This window comes from Urocitellus parryii, chromosome 6, assembly GCF_045843805.1.
Source record: "Urocitellus parryii isolate mUroPar1 chromosome 6, mUroPar1.hap1, whole genome shotgun sequence".
Lineage (NCBI taxonomy): Eukaryota > Metazoa > Chordata > Mammalia > Rodentia > Sciuridae > Urocitellus > Urocitellus parryii.
Genome location: NC_135536.1, coordinates 89,530,838 through 89,544,904, shown reverse-complemented (window position 1 = coordinate 89,544,904; position 14,067 = coordinate 89,530,838). Strand labels below are relative to the sequence as shown.

The 14,067-nt window shown below is 36.8% G+C and overlaps 2 protein-coding genes across 3 annotated transcripts in view; both read left to right on the top strand.

Annotated features, from left to right (window-relative positions):
- Tmem87a (transmembrane protein 87A) overlaps positions 1-8,280 on the top strand; it is a 61,595-nt gene extending 53,315 nt beyond the window's left edge. The window contains exon 20 of the mRNA XM_077799461.1: positions 5,559-8,280. Within this exon, the coding sequence (XP_077655587.1) occupies positions 5,559-5,600 (42 nt within the window). The 3' untranslated portion in view covers positions 5,601-8,280. The remainder of the gene's footprint in view (positions 1-5,558) is intronic.
- A 3,310-nt stretch (positions 8,281-11,590) lies between these two features.
- Vps39 (VPS39 subunit of HOPS complex) overlaps positions 11,591-14,067 on the top strand; it is a 51,708-nt gene continuing 49,231 nt past the window's right edge. For both annotated transcript variants that reach the window (XM_026390589.2, XM_026390580.2), the window contains exon 1: positions 11,591-11,814. In XM_026390589.2, coding sequence (XP_026246374.1) covers positions 11,742-11,814 — 73 coding nt within the window. In that variant the 5' untranslated portion in view covers positions 11,591-11,741. The remainder of the gene's footprint in view (positions 11,815-14,067) is intronic.

Sequence of the window (14,067 nt, the reverse complement as noted above, 5' to 3'; positions counted from 1 at the left end):
ATTGCTTTTCTGGCTGGAGTGAGATGGAATCTCGGTTTAGTTTTAATTTGCATTTCTCTAATTGCTAGAGATGTTGAACATTTTTTCGTATATATTTTTGACCATTTGTATTTCTTCTTTTGTGAAGTGCCTTGTCAGTTCCTTTGCTCATTTATTGACTGGGTTATTTGTGGTTTTTTGGTGTTAAGTATTTTGAGTTCTTTTTATATTCTGGAGATGAATGCTATATCTGAGGTATAGGTGTTCATGTTTTCTTTCTTTTTTTTAATATTTATTTTTTAGTTATAGTTGGACACAATACCTTTATTTTTTTATGTGGTGCTGAGGATCAAACCCAGGGCCTCGCGTTTGCTAAGCAAGTGCACTACCACTGAGCCACAACACCAGCCCTCATGTTTTCTTTTATGAATAAATTATGTGGGACTTTGCAAGTGTATGTGACAGTGAAGCTTTGTGTGTGTGTGTGTGTGGTAAGAAAATATAACAATAAGATCTACCCTCCTTAAAACATTTTTTAGTCTACATTACAGTATTGCTAAGTATAAGCACATTGTTACACATTAAATTTATAGAAATTCTTGTTTAACTGAAACTTACACCTGTTAAATAGCAGCCTCTCCTTTCGCCTCCTCTAACTCATGGGATCTGTCATTCTACTTTCCATGCATTTGACTATTTTAGATACCTCATACTAAGTGGATTCATGAAGTACTTGTCTTCTATTATGTGCTTATTTCACTTAATATAAGCTCCTGAAAGTTCACCCAGGCAGGATTTCTTTCTCTTTTTAAAACTGAATTAATTGTATTCCATGGGGTGTGTGTGTGTGTGTGTGTGTGTGTGTGTGTGTGTACGTGTGTACACACACGCGTGCTATATCTGACATTTTTCTTATTAATTCCATTGTGAATAGTGCTGCAGTGAACACGGATATACAGATATCTCTTTGAAATTCTGCTTTTAGATCTTTTCAGAAGTGGGATTCTGGATCATAAAAGTAGTTCTATTTTTAATTTTATGAGGAACCTGCTATTTAGTTAAGATACCATTTTACATTCTTACCAACAGAACTCAAGGATCCATTTTCTCCACAGTCTTGCCACTACATGTTATTTTTTTACTTTTTGATAATGGCTACCTTAATAGTTATAAGGTGATAGCTCATTGTGGTTTTGATTTGCATTTCCCTGATGATTTGTGATGCTGATCATTTAACGCACACACACACACACACACACACACACACACACAGGCCTCTATCTGTTGGTCATTTTTCCATTTTTAAACTTAATTGATTTTTTTGCTGTTGAGTTTTAAGAGTTTCTGGTATTAACCCCATATCAGATGCATAATTTGCAACTATATTCCCCTATCCCATATATTGCTTCTCATGCTCTCATTTCCTGTGCAGTGCAGAGGCTTTTCAGTTTGAGTTCTTTGGGTCTATTTTTATTATTCTTGCCTGTGCTTTTGATGTATATCCAAGAAATTGTTGCCAATATTAGTGTCAAGAATCTTATTTTTTTTCTCCTAGGAGTTTTATAGTTTCAGATATTAGTTTTAAGTCTTTAATCTGTTTTGTACATAAGATTATGTACATAAGGGGCTGGAGATGTGGCTCAGCGGTAGTGCGCTCGCCTGGCATGCGTGCGGCCCGGGTTCGATCCTCAGCACCACATACCAACAAAGATGTTGTGTCTGCCGAGAACTAAAAAATAAATATTAAAAATTCTCTCTCTCTATCTCTCTCTCTCTCTCCTCTCTCACTCTCTCTTAAAAAAAAAAAATTATGTACATAAGATTCAAGCTTATTAAAATCAAACAGATTTTGCATGTGGATATCAAGTTTTTCCAGTACCATTTATTGAAGAACCTATCCTTTCCTCATTGGATAGACTTTATAGCCTTTTCAGAGATCATATACTGTGTGTGTGTAGGTTTTATTTCCGGGCATTCTATTTTGTTTCATTGGTCTGTGTCAGTCTTGATGCCAGTACCATGTTGTTTTAATTAAGTATTTTTTTTGTTACTATTGTAAATGAGTTTGTGTTCTTAATATCTTTTTTGGATAGTTCTTTGTTAGTAAGTGATTGGGTTGGGTAGTTGGGTAGCTCAGTGATAGAGTGCTTGCCTAGCATATGCGCAAGGCAATCCTCAGCACTGTTTAAAAAAAAAAAAAACGGAGAGGGGCTGGGGTTGTGGTTCAGTGGGAGAGTGCTTGCCTAGCTTGTGTGAGGCACTGGGTTCAATCCTCAGTACCACATGTAAATAAATTAATAAATGTCCATTGACAACTAAAAAGTGACATTAATTGTCATATTTTGGTTTTGTATCATGCAATATTAATGAACTCATTTATTCTAACAGGTTTGTTTTACTTTTTTTTTTGGTTTAATTATTCTCGATAGGACTTCTGTACTGTGTTGATTGACTAGAAATGGTGAGATTGGCATTCTTGTATTCTTTATGATCATAGCAAAGCTTTTAGTTTTTCATTGTTGTATATGAAGTTAGTTTTATTCACTTATGTGCTTTATTATGTTGAGACAATTTCTTAGTATTCCTAGTTTGTTGAATTTATGTCATGAAAGGGTAGTCAATTTTGTCAAATGTTTTTCTGTATCACAGTTGATCTGATCATGTGGTTTTTGTTCTTCATTATGTTAATGTATTGTATCACATTGATTTTTGTATGTTGAACCTTCCTTGCATCTCAGGAATAAATCTCTCTTGATCATGGTGTGTGATCCTTTTAATGTACTTTCAAATTCAGTTTTGTTATGTTGAAGATTTTTGCATGGGTATTCATCAGGTTTATTAGTTTTCTTGAAGTGTCTTTGGGTTTGGATATCAGGTTAATGCTGACCTCATAGAGTCCATTTGGAAGTTCCTTTGAAATGAGTTTGTCTTCACTTTTTTGGGAAGAGTTTATATTTGTCTTTAACTATGTTTAGTTGAATTCACTAATAAAGCCATCTGTTCCTGGGCTTTTTTTTTTTTTTTAAGGTTTTGAGTTAAGTCTAGTTGTAAGTCTTATTTTCTATTTCTTCATTCAGTCTTGGCGGGTTGTGTGTTTCTAGGGGTTTATTCACTTCTTCTAGGTTACAGTTTGTTGGCATATTTTAAAATTTTCTATCTTGTTGAAATTCTTACTTTATTCATGCATTATTATCTTGATCTAGTTATTTAGAATTCTCTTAGGTAATTCATGAACCTCTTTTTAATTGTTAGGGTCAGTTTCTGCAGATTTTTCTCGCTCCTTTGTTTGGTCCCTGTTTTCTTGTTTCTCCATTTTGCTTAATTTTCTGTATTGGTGTCTGTTCCTTAAAAAAGAAAGAAAGTAAATCATCACTTTCAGTGTGACATGCCTTGTACAGAAGATTCTCATAAGTCAGATTGGCCAGAGACTCTGGAAAATTCCATCCTACTCTGCATATGTATCTTCTCTGTACATATGAGTTCACAGTTAGAGGGATCTGCTGTCTTTCCCCAGGAATTTATAATCTCTTGTTCCCCTGTTGTCTGCTGCACTGTGGGTCTTGGAGCAGCAGTGAGCCTCAAGCTGTTTATTTTTTTGTTCACACTGGGCTCCAGGCACCTAAAGTATAGGAGTTCCACTTTTGTTCTCAGACTGAAGCCAGTCCTTCAGGCAACTTCCTGAAGCCTTGGAATGTTAATCACAGTCCAAGTCTTTCTTCCCCAGGGAGAGGCTGGGATTTAGGGGTTTTGACTCACACTACACTGAACTTGAGAGGTTCAGGCAGTTGTGCTGGCAAGTATGTTATTGCTAATCCAAACCAAACCTTGGTTATCCATGACTTTTAACCTGGGAGCCCTTTGTTTTTAAGACAAAAGTCAAGACAAAAACCAGCTTTGTTCTGGCAGCTTCTAGAAAGGTGAAGATGTTGGATATAGGTTTTAATCCTTCCCTTCCCTTCCTTCCCCAGGGAGAAGCTAGGAGATAAAGGTTTCCTACAGTTCATGTGGCATTGTGCAGGGTTGAAGGAGTACATTATGGCAAAAGGGGGACCTCAGATTTTCTTCTTGGCTTTGATACAGTTGATTTAGTTTTACTCCGTGGTACAAGAGCCCCTAGGCTGTTTCCTGAATTTTTCACCAGGAATTGTTCTGTGTATTGTTGAATCAGGGCATTTGTGGAGGTAAGAGTATCCAGCACTTTTTGTTTTGCCAGTATGCTGATGTCACTTTCCCCAAGGCCTTTCTTTTTATAAAACTTGAAAGAATTTAAATGAATTACAGAAGAAACAAATTACATAACAATAACTTCTAATAAAAGCTAGAAGATGTTAGAACAATGCCTTTGAATTCTGAGAAAAATTGTGGTTTTAAAATTTTTTTTTCAGTTGTAGATGGACACAATACCTTTATTTTACTTATTTATTTTTATGTGGTACTGAGGATTGAACCAAGTGCCTCATGTGTTCTGTGCTTTACCACTGAGCTACAACACCAGCCCAAGAAAAATAGTTTTTAACCTATAATTCTATACCTAAATAAACCATCAATATTAGTTTAAAGTAAAGATATTTCAAGTCACATAAGAATTAATTTCCTATGTGTGCTTCTTAGGAACATACTGGAAAATGTTCTCCATGAAAATAAGAAAACTAACAGAAAGATTTGGGATCCAGGAAATAAAGGATCCAACACAAGAGAGGCAAGGCAAATTCTTAGGATGACAATGTGAAATATTCTTACAGAGACAACTGGGCAGCAGACTTGGAGAGCTGCTAGAATGAAAAAGAAAAACAGAATTTTTAGGAAAAGTATTTCTAATAAAAACAGAAGAATAGATTATCTCATTCGATTAATTGTATTCAAAAAGGATTTACAATCCTGTCAGTTTGGGATATGTTTGTGATGGGTACTTAACAATTGAAGCAAAGGAAAAATGAAAAAAACATAAAAATTTGTATGACAAATGGAAATTTAATGATAATTTTTTAACTTGTAATATGATAGTATAATTACTATTTTATATAAACAACATAAGATCTACTCTCTTAGCTATTCTTAAGTAGAGGGTTAAATATATGCACATGGTTGTGCAGCAGGTTTCTAGAGCTTTCTCATCCAGTGTAATTTTAAAAAGTCTGTAATATTTTATTGTAAAGATAGTTTTTTTAAATAACTCTTAATTTTTGGACTCTTGATTCTTTCTAATATTTTGTTGTAATGCTGAGTATTGTACTAAATTTTTGTCCACTTCTAGATTGGTTCTTCAAGTTAAATTCCTGAATTAATTGAGATACAAATCCTTATTAATCCTTAATAATATTTGTTCAGTCATTTAATTGACCCTGAATACACATTGTGGTTTGTTGTCCCAAAACTAGCCATTTTGATTCAGTTGATTTTGGGTGGGGCCTGGACATTTGTATGTTTCAAAATCTTCACAGATATTTAGGAACCTTTGCTCTAAGTAATTAAGATAAGTATTGTGGAAAATGTATATTTGGATAGTTTACATAAGATATTTGGAATGTATACCATTTTGAATTAATATACTTAGAATAAACCTTTTTTTAACTCCCTAGGAACGAATGATTACACACTTTGAAAGGTCCAAAATGGAGTAAAGGATGGGAAGATCTGAAGTTGAAGATGGCTAGTATCAGGGAAGAGATCAGCTTCTTTGTCAGTCTTCTCCATTGTTCCATGGGATTAAAGGAGGCAGTGACATCCTGATCTGTTCCTTGGTCTGTGTGCATTGGAGCTGGCAAGAGGTGTCAGAACAAGGAGAATATCTTATTGAAAATACGTTCATAGGATGAGAAAAATCTACAAGCTTATTTACAACATTGATGCCCTTTCCCTCCCAAATCCTGACGTGGATGTTTATGCAACTTATGTGTTGTTCCTGAACTTTATATGTTTCAGTTGTTTAATATGTCAAACTAAAAGGTTTAATGTCTTCTAAAGGACTTTGCCATCAACACCATAATATGTAATCTCCAGGAGCAACTGCCTGTAAATTTTATTTATTTAGGGAGTTGCATAGGTCATAGAGGAGATTGTTAATTGTCTTTCAGTTTTCTGGGAAGTTTAGGTCACATCTTGCAGAGGTAGTTTTGAATAAAAAGAGCCCTTCTGAGTAAAGGAGCTATGGTTCTATCAATGATCAAAAGGGGAAAAAAGGAGAAAAAGAGAGAAACAGTTACAGTGAGATTCAGATCATTTACAAAAAAGGAAAATCAAGTGCAATTTTGTTTACAAATGGTGTATATTAAAGATTTTTCTATTTCAGATGTACTTTAAAGAGAAATATTAGCATAACTCTTTTGACATCTGCTATTGTGACACATCCCATTGCTGGCAATGTGGTGCACACTCCAAGACTTTTAACTACTGTTTTGTAAGCCTCCAAGGGCAGCATTGTGGAGTCCTAGGCAATGCTTTGTTTGCCTTCATGCCATTCTTTGGGGTTGCACTAGATGCCCAGAGGTACTGCATCTAAGTGCTATGATTGAACACCCTGCTAGAGGGACTATAATGCCTCAGGGGAGCTTATAGAAAGGAAACAGATACTGCTGGCTTAAACAGTTATTCTTGCATGAAATAGTGGGGAGGCCCTGGACTGCTGCTTGCTCTTAGGATTGACTGTTCTAGTGTCTGGTGTTAATTTGAAGACTGTTTATAAGGGATATTACAAGGTGATGGGATTCACTTGAAGCACTATATTTCTGTTTTAATGGTTTTTCCAATTTTGCCTTCCCAAGATTTTTGTTCTGCATAAGAAGTCATGCCACTTTTTAATATAAAAAATTTTAACAAAATTAATGTATTTTTTCTCATTTATTTCAGTTTTTCTCTGAACACCCTTCTTCTAAACTTCCTCTTGTGGAAATTTTCTTTTCATTGCTTTTACTCTAGATTGTTTTATTTTTTATAAAAACCACTGACTACATGACCACAGTTTTCACTAACTCATACTATATAGTCAGAGTGTTTATATTTATGTAGTATTTCTCTCGCTTTTTAACAATTTTTTATTTACTTAACAATGTAGGAACTTTGCAGCCATCAGTAGTTCTGGTGCAATTGGAAATTTGGGAAACTTGGTGGAGCTGTTAATGCAGTGAATCTTGTAGGTAAAATATATGCATACTTTTTTTCTTAATATTTTTTAGTTGTAGATGGACACAGTACCTTTATTTTATTTATGTATTTTTTAACGTGGTGCTGAGAATTGAACTCAGTGCTTCACATGTGCCAGGCAAGCACTCTACCACTGAGCCACAACCCCAGCCCATGTGCATACTTTTGATAGCACGTATGCCTCCATATGTGCTATCAAAAGTATCAAAAGGCATATGTGCTCTTAAAAGTTGACTTTATTGGTTTTATTTTCAGCAAACTGATGTTAGGCCATTCAACATGAATTTTATTGTCCTGATATTAGTTCATGTTCTCTTTTTATAACAAATTAATGATCAACAGAAGATACCAATTTAATATAAAAAGTATCAGGGCCTTCACAGCCACCATAGGCTTTCTACTTTCCATTATGTTATATTCTTGCAAAAGTCTGCTTTGGTTCCACAGGAGCCTTAGTTTCCTGGTGAGACAGTGATACAGAATGTGTCATCCATTCTGTCTGGATGAGGCTTATGTAGCATTTCTCTACAACTCTTTGCTGTAGTAATTTTTTAAAAAGCAACCTAAACAAAATCTCTTAAAGAGTGACAGTATGGGGCTGGGGATGTGGCTCAAGCGGTAGCGCGCTCGCCTGGCATGTGTGCGGCCCGGGTTCGATCCAACACCACATACAAACAAAGATGTTGTGTCCGCCGAAAACTAAAAAAATAAATATTAAAATTCTCTCTCTCTCTTTAAAAAAAAAAAAAAAGAGTGACGGTATGGAGAACTGAGATGTACTCTTGTTTATCCATTAGCAAAAGGTTGGTGGTATTGTGCTACATTTGCACACTGTGATGGAATAATAGTTATAATTCAACAAAACAGCTGGTCATATTTTTTCAGGCTGGTTTGATGTTGACTTGAAACTACAAAAAATACCCTATTGGGTTATCCTGTTTTGTGTGGTGCAAATTTTATGTCTTAGGATCTGATAATTCTATTTATGGCTTCCTATGGTACTGGAATTGGATATATTTTATCATTTCTTAGGATAGGCTCAGAAGGAATTTATAGTTTAATATTTCCCTAGTGTAACCTTAGAGTTATATTTATTTTTGTCTTGATCCTTTAGCCTACTAGACCTTTTTCCAAGGTGATGTTCAGCTTTTACAGTGAAACTTGACCATAACACAAGATTTTTAAAGCAACTGTGTTTTAGCTACTTGCAAATATACTTAATTTTATTATCAAACAGCATTTGATAAAGATGGGATATGTATCCCTAAATTACATATTAAGAAATGAATACTATGAAAGTAAAATGACCAGGACCTTTTTTTTTTTAAATTTCATATCATAAGCTCATCCTTTTTAGATTTTTGCTTTAAACCCAAATGCCTGTTTATGACATAGCTTATGATTTTTAGTGGGAATTGCCAGATATAGATAATTCTTGCAATTCAAATTCAGCCTTTTTATTTTTTTAAGTCTCTACAAGGGGAATGCTAACAGTAACCCAAGCCAGTAAGGACCCATGGGTGAAAAGAGCCACTTCACTTGCTTTTAAAAGGAGTGTTAGGCTCAGCATGGTGGCACACACCTGTAATCCCTGCTACTGGGAAGGCTGAGTCAGGAGGATCATGAGTTCAAAGCCAGCTTTAGCAATTTAGCAAGGCCCTGTCTCTAATAAAATACAAAAAGGGCTGGGGATGTGACTCAGTTGTTAAATGCCCTTGAGTTCAATCCCCCAGTAACACCCTTGCCCCCCCCCAAAAAAAAGGGAGTATTAGGATATGAGACACAGCTTGTTTCTAAACACCTGCTCATAAATGTTCAATTGAGCACCCCAACTCACATTCTATTAAATCACAATCACATTTTATCAGTGTATCCATTTGATTTGTATGCACATTAAAATTGAGAATTATTCGCCTAGAACCAGGGATATTACCAACCAGTGATATCTGGCAAGTGCTGGGGTCCTGCCCTAGTGGCGTCCAGAGAGTCCTGAAGAATGAGTGGTGGCTGCGAAAAGATGAGACAGTCGTGTTGGAGCAATCTCCAGAGAGCGAGCTCTAATGGAGCTTTCTCTGGATCATCTTTTATTACAATTTTTCTCATCATTATAGATTCAAAATACATCATTGATTATACAATTTCAAAACTTTGCCAAGACATAACGTTTTCTTAACCATAATTAGAGTATAGAAAAATGTAATATCAATTTACATTTTTCCAGGATATGACTTTTAGTTATCAATCATTAATAAGATAAGTCTTATTAATTTACATTTTTTCAGATTTTCCTAAGATGTACTATTTTCTTATTAACTAATGCCAAACTACGTAACCAGACTCTAAGTCTCCTAACCTGTCATTAACCTGTAAGTTTTAAAGTACACCTGCACTTTTATTTCTAATCCAAGATTCCCATCTAAAAAAGTCCCCTTAAGGGGCTGGGGATGTGGCCCAAGCGGAAGCGTGCTCGTCTGGCATGCTTGCGGTCCAGGTTCAATCCTCAGCACCACATACAAACAAAAATGTTGTGTCTGCCGAAAACTAAATAAATAAATAAAAAGTCCCCTTAAATCTTAAAGTATCCTAAAGTTTATTAACCATTCTTAAAACATATTAGAAACCCATACAATAAAAACTTAAGAATTCTAAATCCAAGAATCTAAATAGAATAATACTTATAACATTATTCTAAAAATATATCTTTTAAAGCTACTTTAATTTATTCCTAAATTTATTCTCATAAAACTGATTGAGCTGCTTTCTCAAAGTGTTTCTTTGTTTCTCAGTCAAGATGCACTGGTTCTTATATCTTCATAATCTTTCTCAATAAAAAGTAAGTTCTAAACATCAGTCTACTTTCCGCCAATATTAAGTATGCTCATCATAAATCCCTATGTGAAGTAAAAGAGGGTTTATAGAAATGAAAAGAATGTATCCTTATATGTCTTAACTTTCCTAAGTGTATAACATAACTTGCCTTAATCAAAAATTAAACTACATATGGTGGGTTTTGTACAATGAGCATAATGAATTTTTCTAAAAGGCTGGAAATATGGGCTTGGGTTCTAGTTGATATAATCAATGTGGTGCCTAAAATTCTCGTGACCTTTCAGAGAATGATTGTTGTCCTTTATCAGTTTTGTCTTCAATGTGCTGAGATAGTAGAGCAGCTTTCTACTTTGTCCTTGATATGCTAAGGGGTAGTAGAACAGCCTTCAAGGCAAGAACTACCTGTTATATTCTAGCCATCTGAAATTTAATTTGGTTTGGCATTTAACATACTCATGCCTCCTGTCAGGAACATGAAAATGAAAAGTCCCAATTACATATAAAAGGTCTGATGGTTTTGGTTTCTCACCAACCCAGCATTCATCCTCACTGTGACCTTGATAAGACAGTGGGAAAGTGGCTTTGCCAGCACTTATTTTCACTGTGACCTTGTCAAGACAGTGAGAGATGGATCCCCTTCACCAGGCAAGGAGAATTTTTTGGTTCTTCAATCTCTGGCAGGGTGCTCCTGGCATCTATATCTGATGGATAGAGGATAGGGATGCTGCCAAACATCCCTCAATACACAGAAGAGAGCCCCCACCCCAAGAATTATCTTGCTGTAAATGGCAATAGTGCTGCAGTTGAGAAAACCTACCCTAAAACAGTGGTTCTCAAGCTTCTAAGTGCATGGACTCAGGACTCACCCTGGAAATTCATTAAAACAGACTGCTGTTCCCCTCCAGAATTTGGTTCAGTAGAGTTAGAGTGAGGCGTAAAACAGACTTTTCTAACAAGTACACAGGTGATGCTGATGCTGCTGGTCTTTTGAACACAGTAACCACTGATCTACAGTTTTAAAAAGATAAGGTTAAAGTACTTGAATGAGTTGGTATATAATGGTAATATTGAAGCTGTTATTATTTTCAGTATTACCATTAAGAATATGCCAGAGGATGGGGCTGTATCTCGGTAGCAGAGTGCTCGCCTAACGTGTGAGGCACTAGGTTCGATCCTCAGCACATAAAATAAACAAATGTATGCTGTCCTCAGCACATAAAAAGAAACAAATGTATGCTGTCCATCTACAGCTACTAAAATGAAAAAAAAAAAAAAAAGAAGTATGTCAGGTGGTGCTAGGCGCTCACGAGAGTAGCTTATAGGTATTTAGACTAAAACCATTTCGCGGATCAGGAAAGTTAAGGCCTAGAAATAGTTTCCTAAATACTGCTAATTTCCTAAATGGCAAACCTCCATTCCAAAGAAGCACTAGTTCTTAACCACCATAGCCATTGCCCACGACGTGTTTGATATTTGAGACATTTCCCCCTCCATTCAGGCCTGTGTCTACTCCCTATCAAAGAGATCTCACTGTGCAAGAGAAGATGAGAAAACCGACAACAGACGTACTCGACATTTGAGAGCAAAGACGGAAGAGGAGGGGCTTCTGTGGCGGAAGGGGCGGGACTACCTTGGCAGGAAGTCCGGTGTTGACCATGGCTGTATTGCGGAGGGGCCTATAGCCGGGGTCCTTGCCGAATCTCGATCTGCTTTTTCGCCCCCCCTGGTTCTGTTCAAAGCACAGATCCGCATACTTGGGGCGAGGCAAGGGTGGTGACTCTCTCCCTGCCGCCATGCACGACGCTTTCGAGCCGGTACCGATCCTAGAAAAGCTGCCTCTGCAGATCGACTGCCTGGCTGCCTGGGGTGAGCCGAGAGGCCGCGGGGCCGAGACTGGGTCAGCGCGGGAGCGGTCCGGAATTTTCGCTAGGCAGCAGAAGTGGAAAGGCGTCTGACTGTATGTGGACTGCGGTCGGATGCTGTCCGAGAGCGGTCTAGGATGAGGGAGAGCAGAGAGATGACCACCCGCTGTAGACAGCGATGTTGGTGGGGGCTGACTGGCGATCCCTTAAGAATCAGTCTTTTTAGCACCCATTCTTGTGTTCTGTGCAATTAGAGGGTCAGCTTTCTTTATTGTGCTGAGCGTTGGCTCATTTCTATCCCCAGAGGGTCAAAGTAGTGGAAAGTTCTGCCAGATGCTTGAACTTGTTCAGATGATTGTGTTGTTTTCTAGGTGAAAGATGATAGTTTATTAAGTATTGTGAACAAGTTAAAATCATGTGCCTTTTCCCCTTAGTGTTTACCCATAGTTCACTTTTCCTTGCTGTAGGTAGTACTTGTTATTGTAACACTTCATCTAGCTAAGTGGTTGATTGCATTGTATTCCAAGTGCCCACATTACATTTCTAGGTGAAAGAGCATCATACCCAACTGTCATGAAACCTAACCCATGTAACCTCGTATAATCCTTAGGGATTGACTAGTGCAGAAAGTTGGCTCAGGCATCTCTTATGTGTTCTGTCATATCACAACAGAATGAAGATTTCAAGAGTCTAAACATTGTCTTTCAAATGCCAACATGTGTGCTTATCCATGAGTGGTTGTGTCTGATAAGTGTCCCCAAAGACCAAGCAGAAATAATTTCAATCTTTGTTGTTAATGTTTGGGTCCTAGAAATTAACAAAATAAAAAATCTGAGACAGTGCACAGAGGAATTCATTCCTTTATTGGTTTATCAGATTCACATTATGGGCCATTTTATCTGCCAGTGAAGGGAATACAGGATGAATAAGAAACAGTGCCTAGACTCCTAGAATACAGTGGGGAACAAAGATATATAAACAGATTATGATACAAGGTAAATGATATTATAAATATATGCTGCCTATTATTGCAACATGCAGGAAGGATACCCAACTCAGCCTAAGATATGCTTCTGATTAGAATGGATGCAGCTGCTTACTATACTTAACTTAGCTTGTCAGTGATCCCCTATGAAACCATTAGTACATATATCTCTTAGACTCTCATAATCCACTTTGTCACAGGAGGCCACAAGAGGACATTTTACTTCCTTCTGCCTCAAAACTACTTTATTTTCAGATTTAAGCAGCAGTGATTATTGCTATTTCTAGTTATTATCTCTTTTATCTATGTTGTGCCCCTAGATGGAAAGTTCAATCAAGAACCTCCAGGAGTCAGATCATGTGGGGCCAGATATATGGTGAGGACATAACCCATCTCCTAGGAAAAGGAAATAAGAATGACACTGATGGTTTCTCCCTAAACTGAAGCTTTATAATCCAGTTGCTTTTTCAGTATTTTCCTTTGGATGTCTAGTAGTATAGCCAAACCTACTCTTGATTCTTCTCCAAAAATGCCTGTCCTCCTATATCCCACATCTCAGCAAATGACATTTCTACTTATCTCTTTGGCTAAGGCCAAAAACCTTGGAATCATTCTTGACTTTGCTCATTCTTTTTTATATTGCATCCAGTCCATCAGCGAATCTTGTTTGCTCTACTTCTAGAACAAATCTAGAATCTAGGCATTTCTCTCCATTTCCACTGTACTGTTCTTCATGAAGACACCATCATCTCTCATCTGAATTACTGTAGTAGTCTTGAATACTGCCATGTGTTTGCCTGTGTCATTTTCAGTTTTTACCTACATAGTAAAGAGTGAACCTTTGAAAACTTAAATGTGATCACTTCTTTTCTCTGCTCAAAATCCTCCAGTGACATCATAACACAACTAAAATTTCCAAAGTCCTCACAATGGCTGGTAACACCTGATGTGATCTGGCCATGTTTACTTTCCTGGCTTATCTCCTGTGTACTTCCCCCTTCCCCCTTACTCCTTTCTAGTACCAGTCACATAGCCTTCCTTGTTCCATGAACTCATAAGGCACATTCCTACTTCAGGGACCTTGCACTTACTGGTTCCTCTGTCAGGCACTCTTGTTGCCCTAGATTTTATATGATTTATTCTTCATTTCACTCAGATCTCTACTGACCTGTCACTTAAATAAGCAAGACTTATCCTAAGTGTCCTATAAATGAGAGTGCCATATCCAACAATATGCTGTTCTCTTACTCAACCTTATCTTTCTATATATCA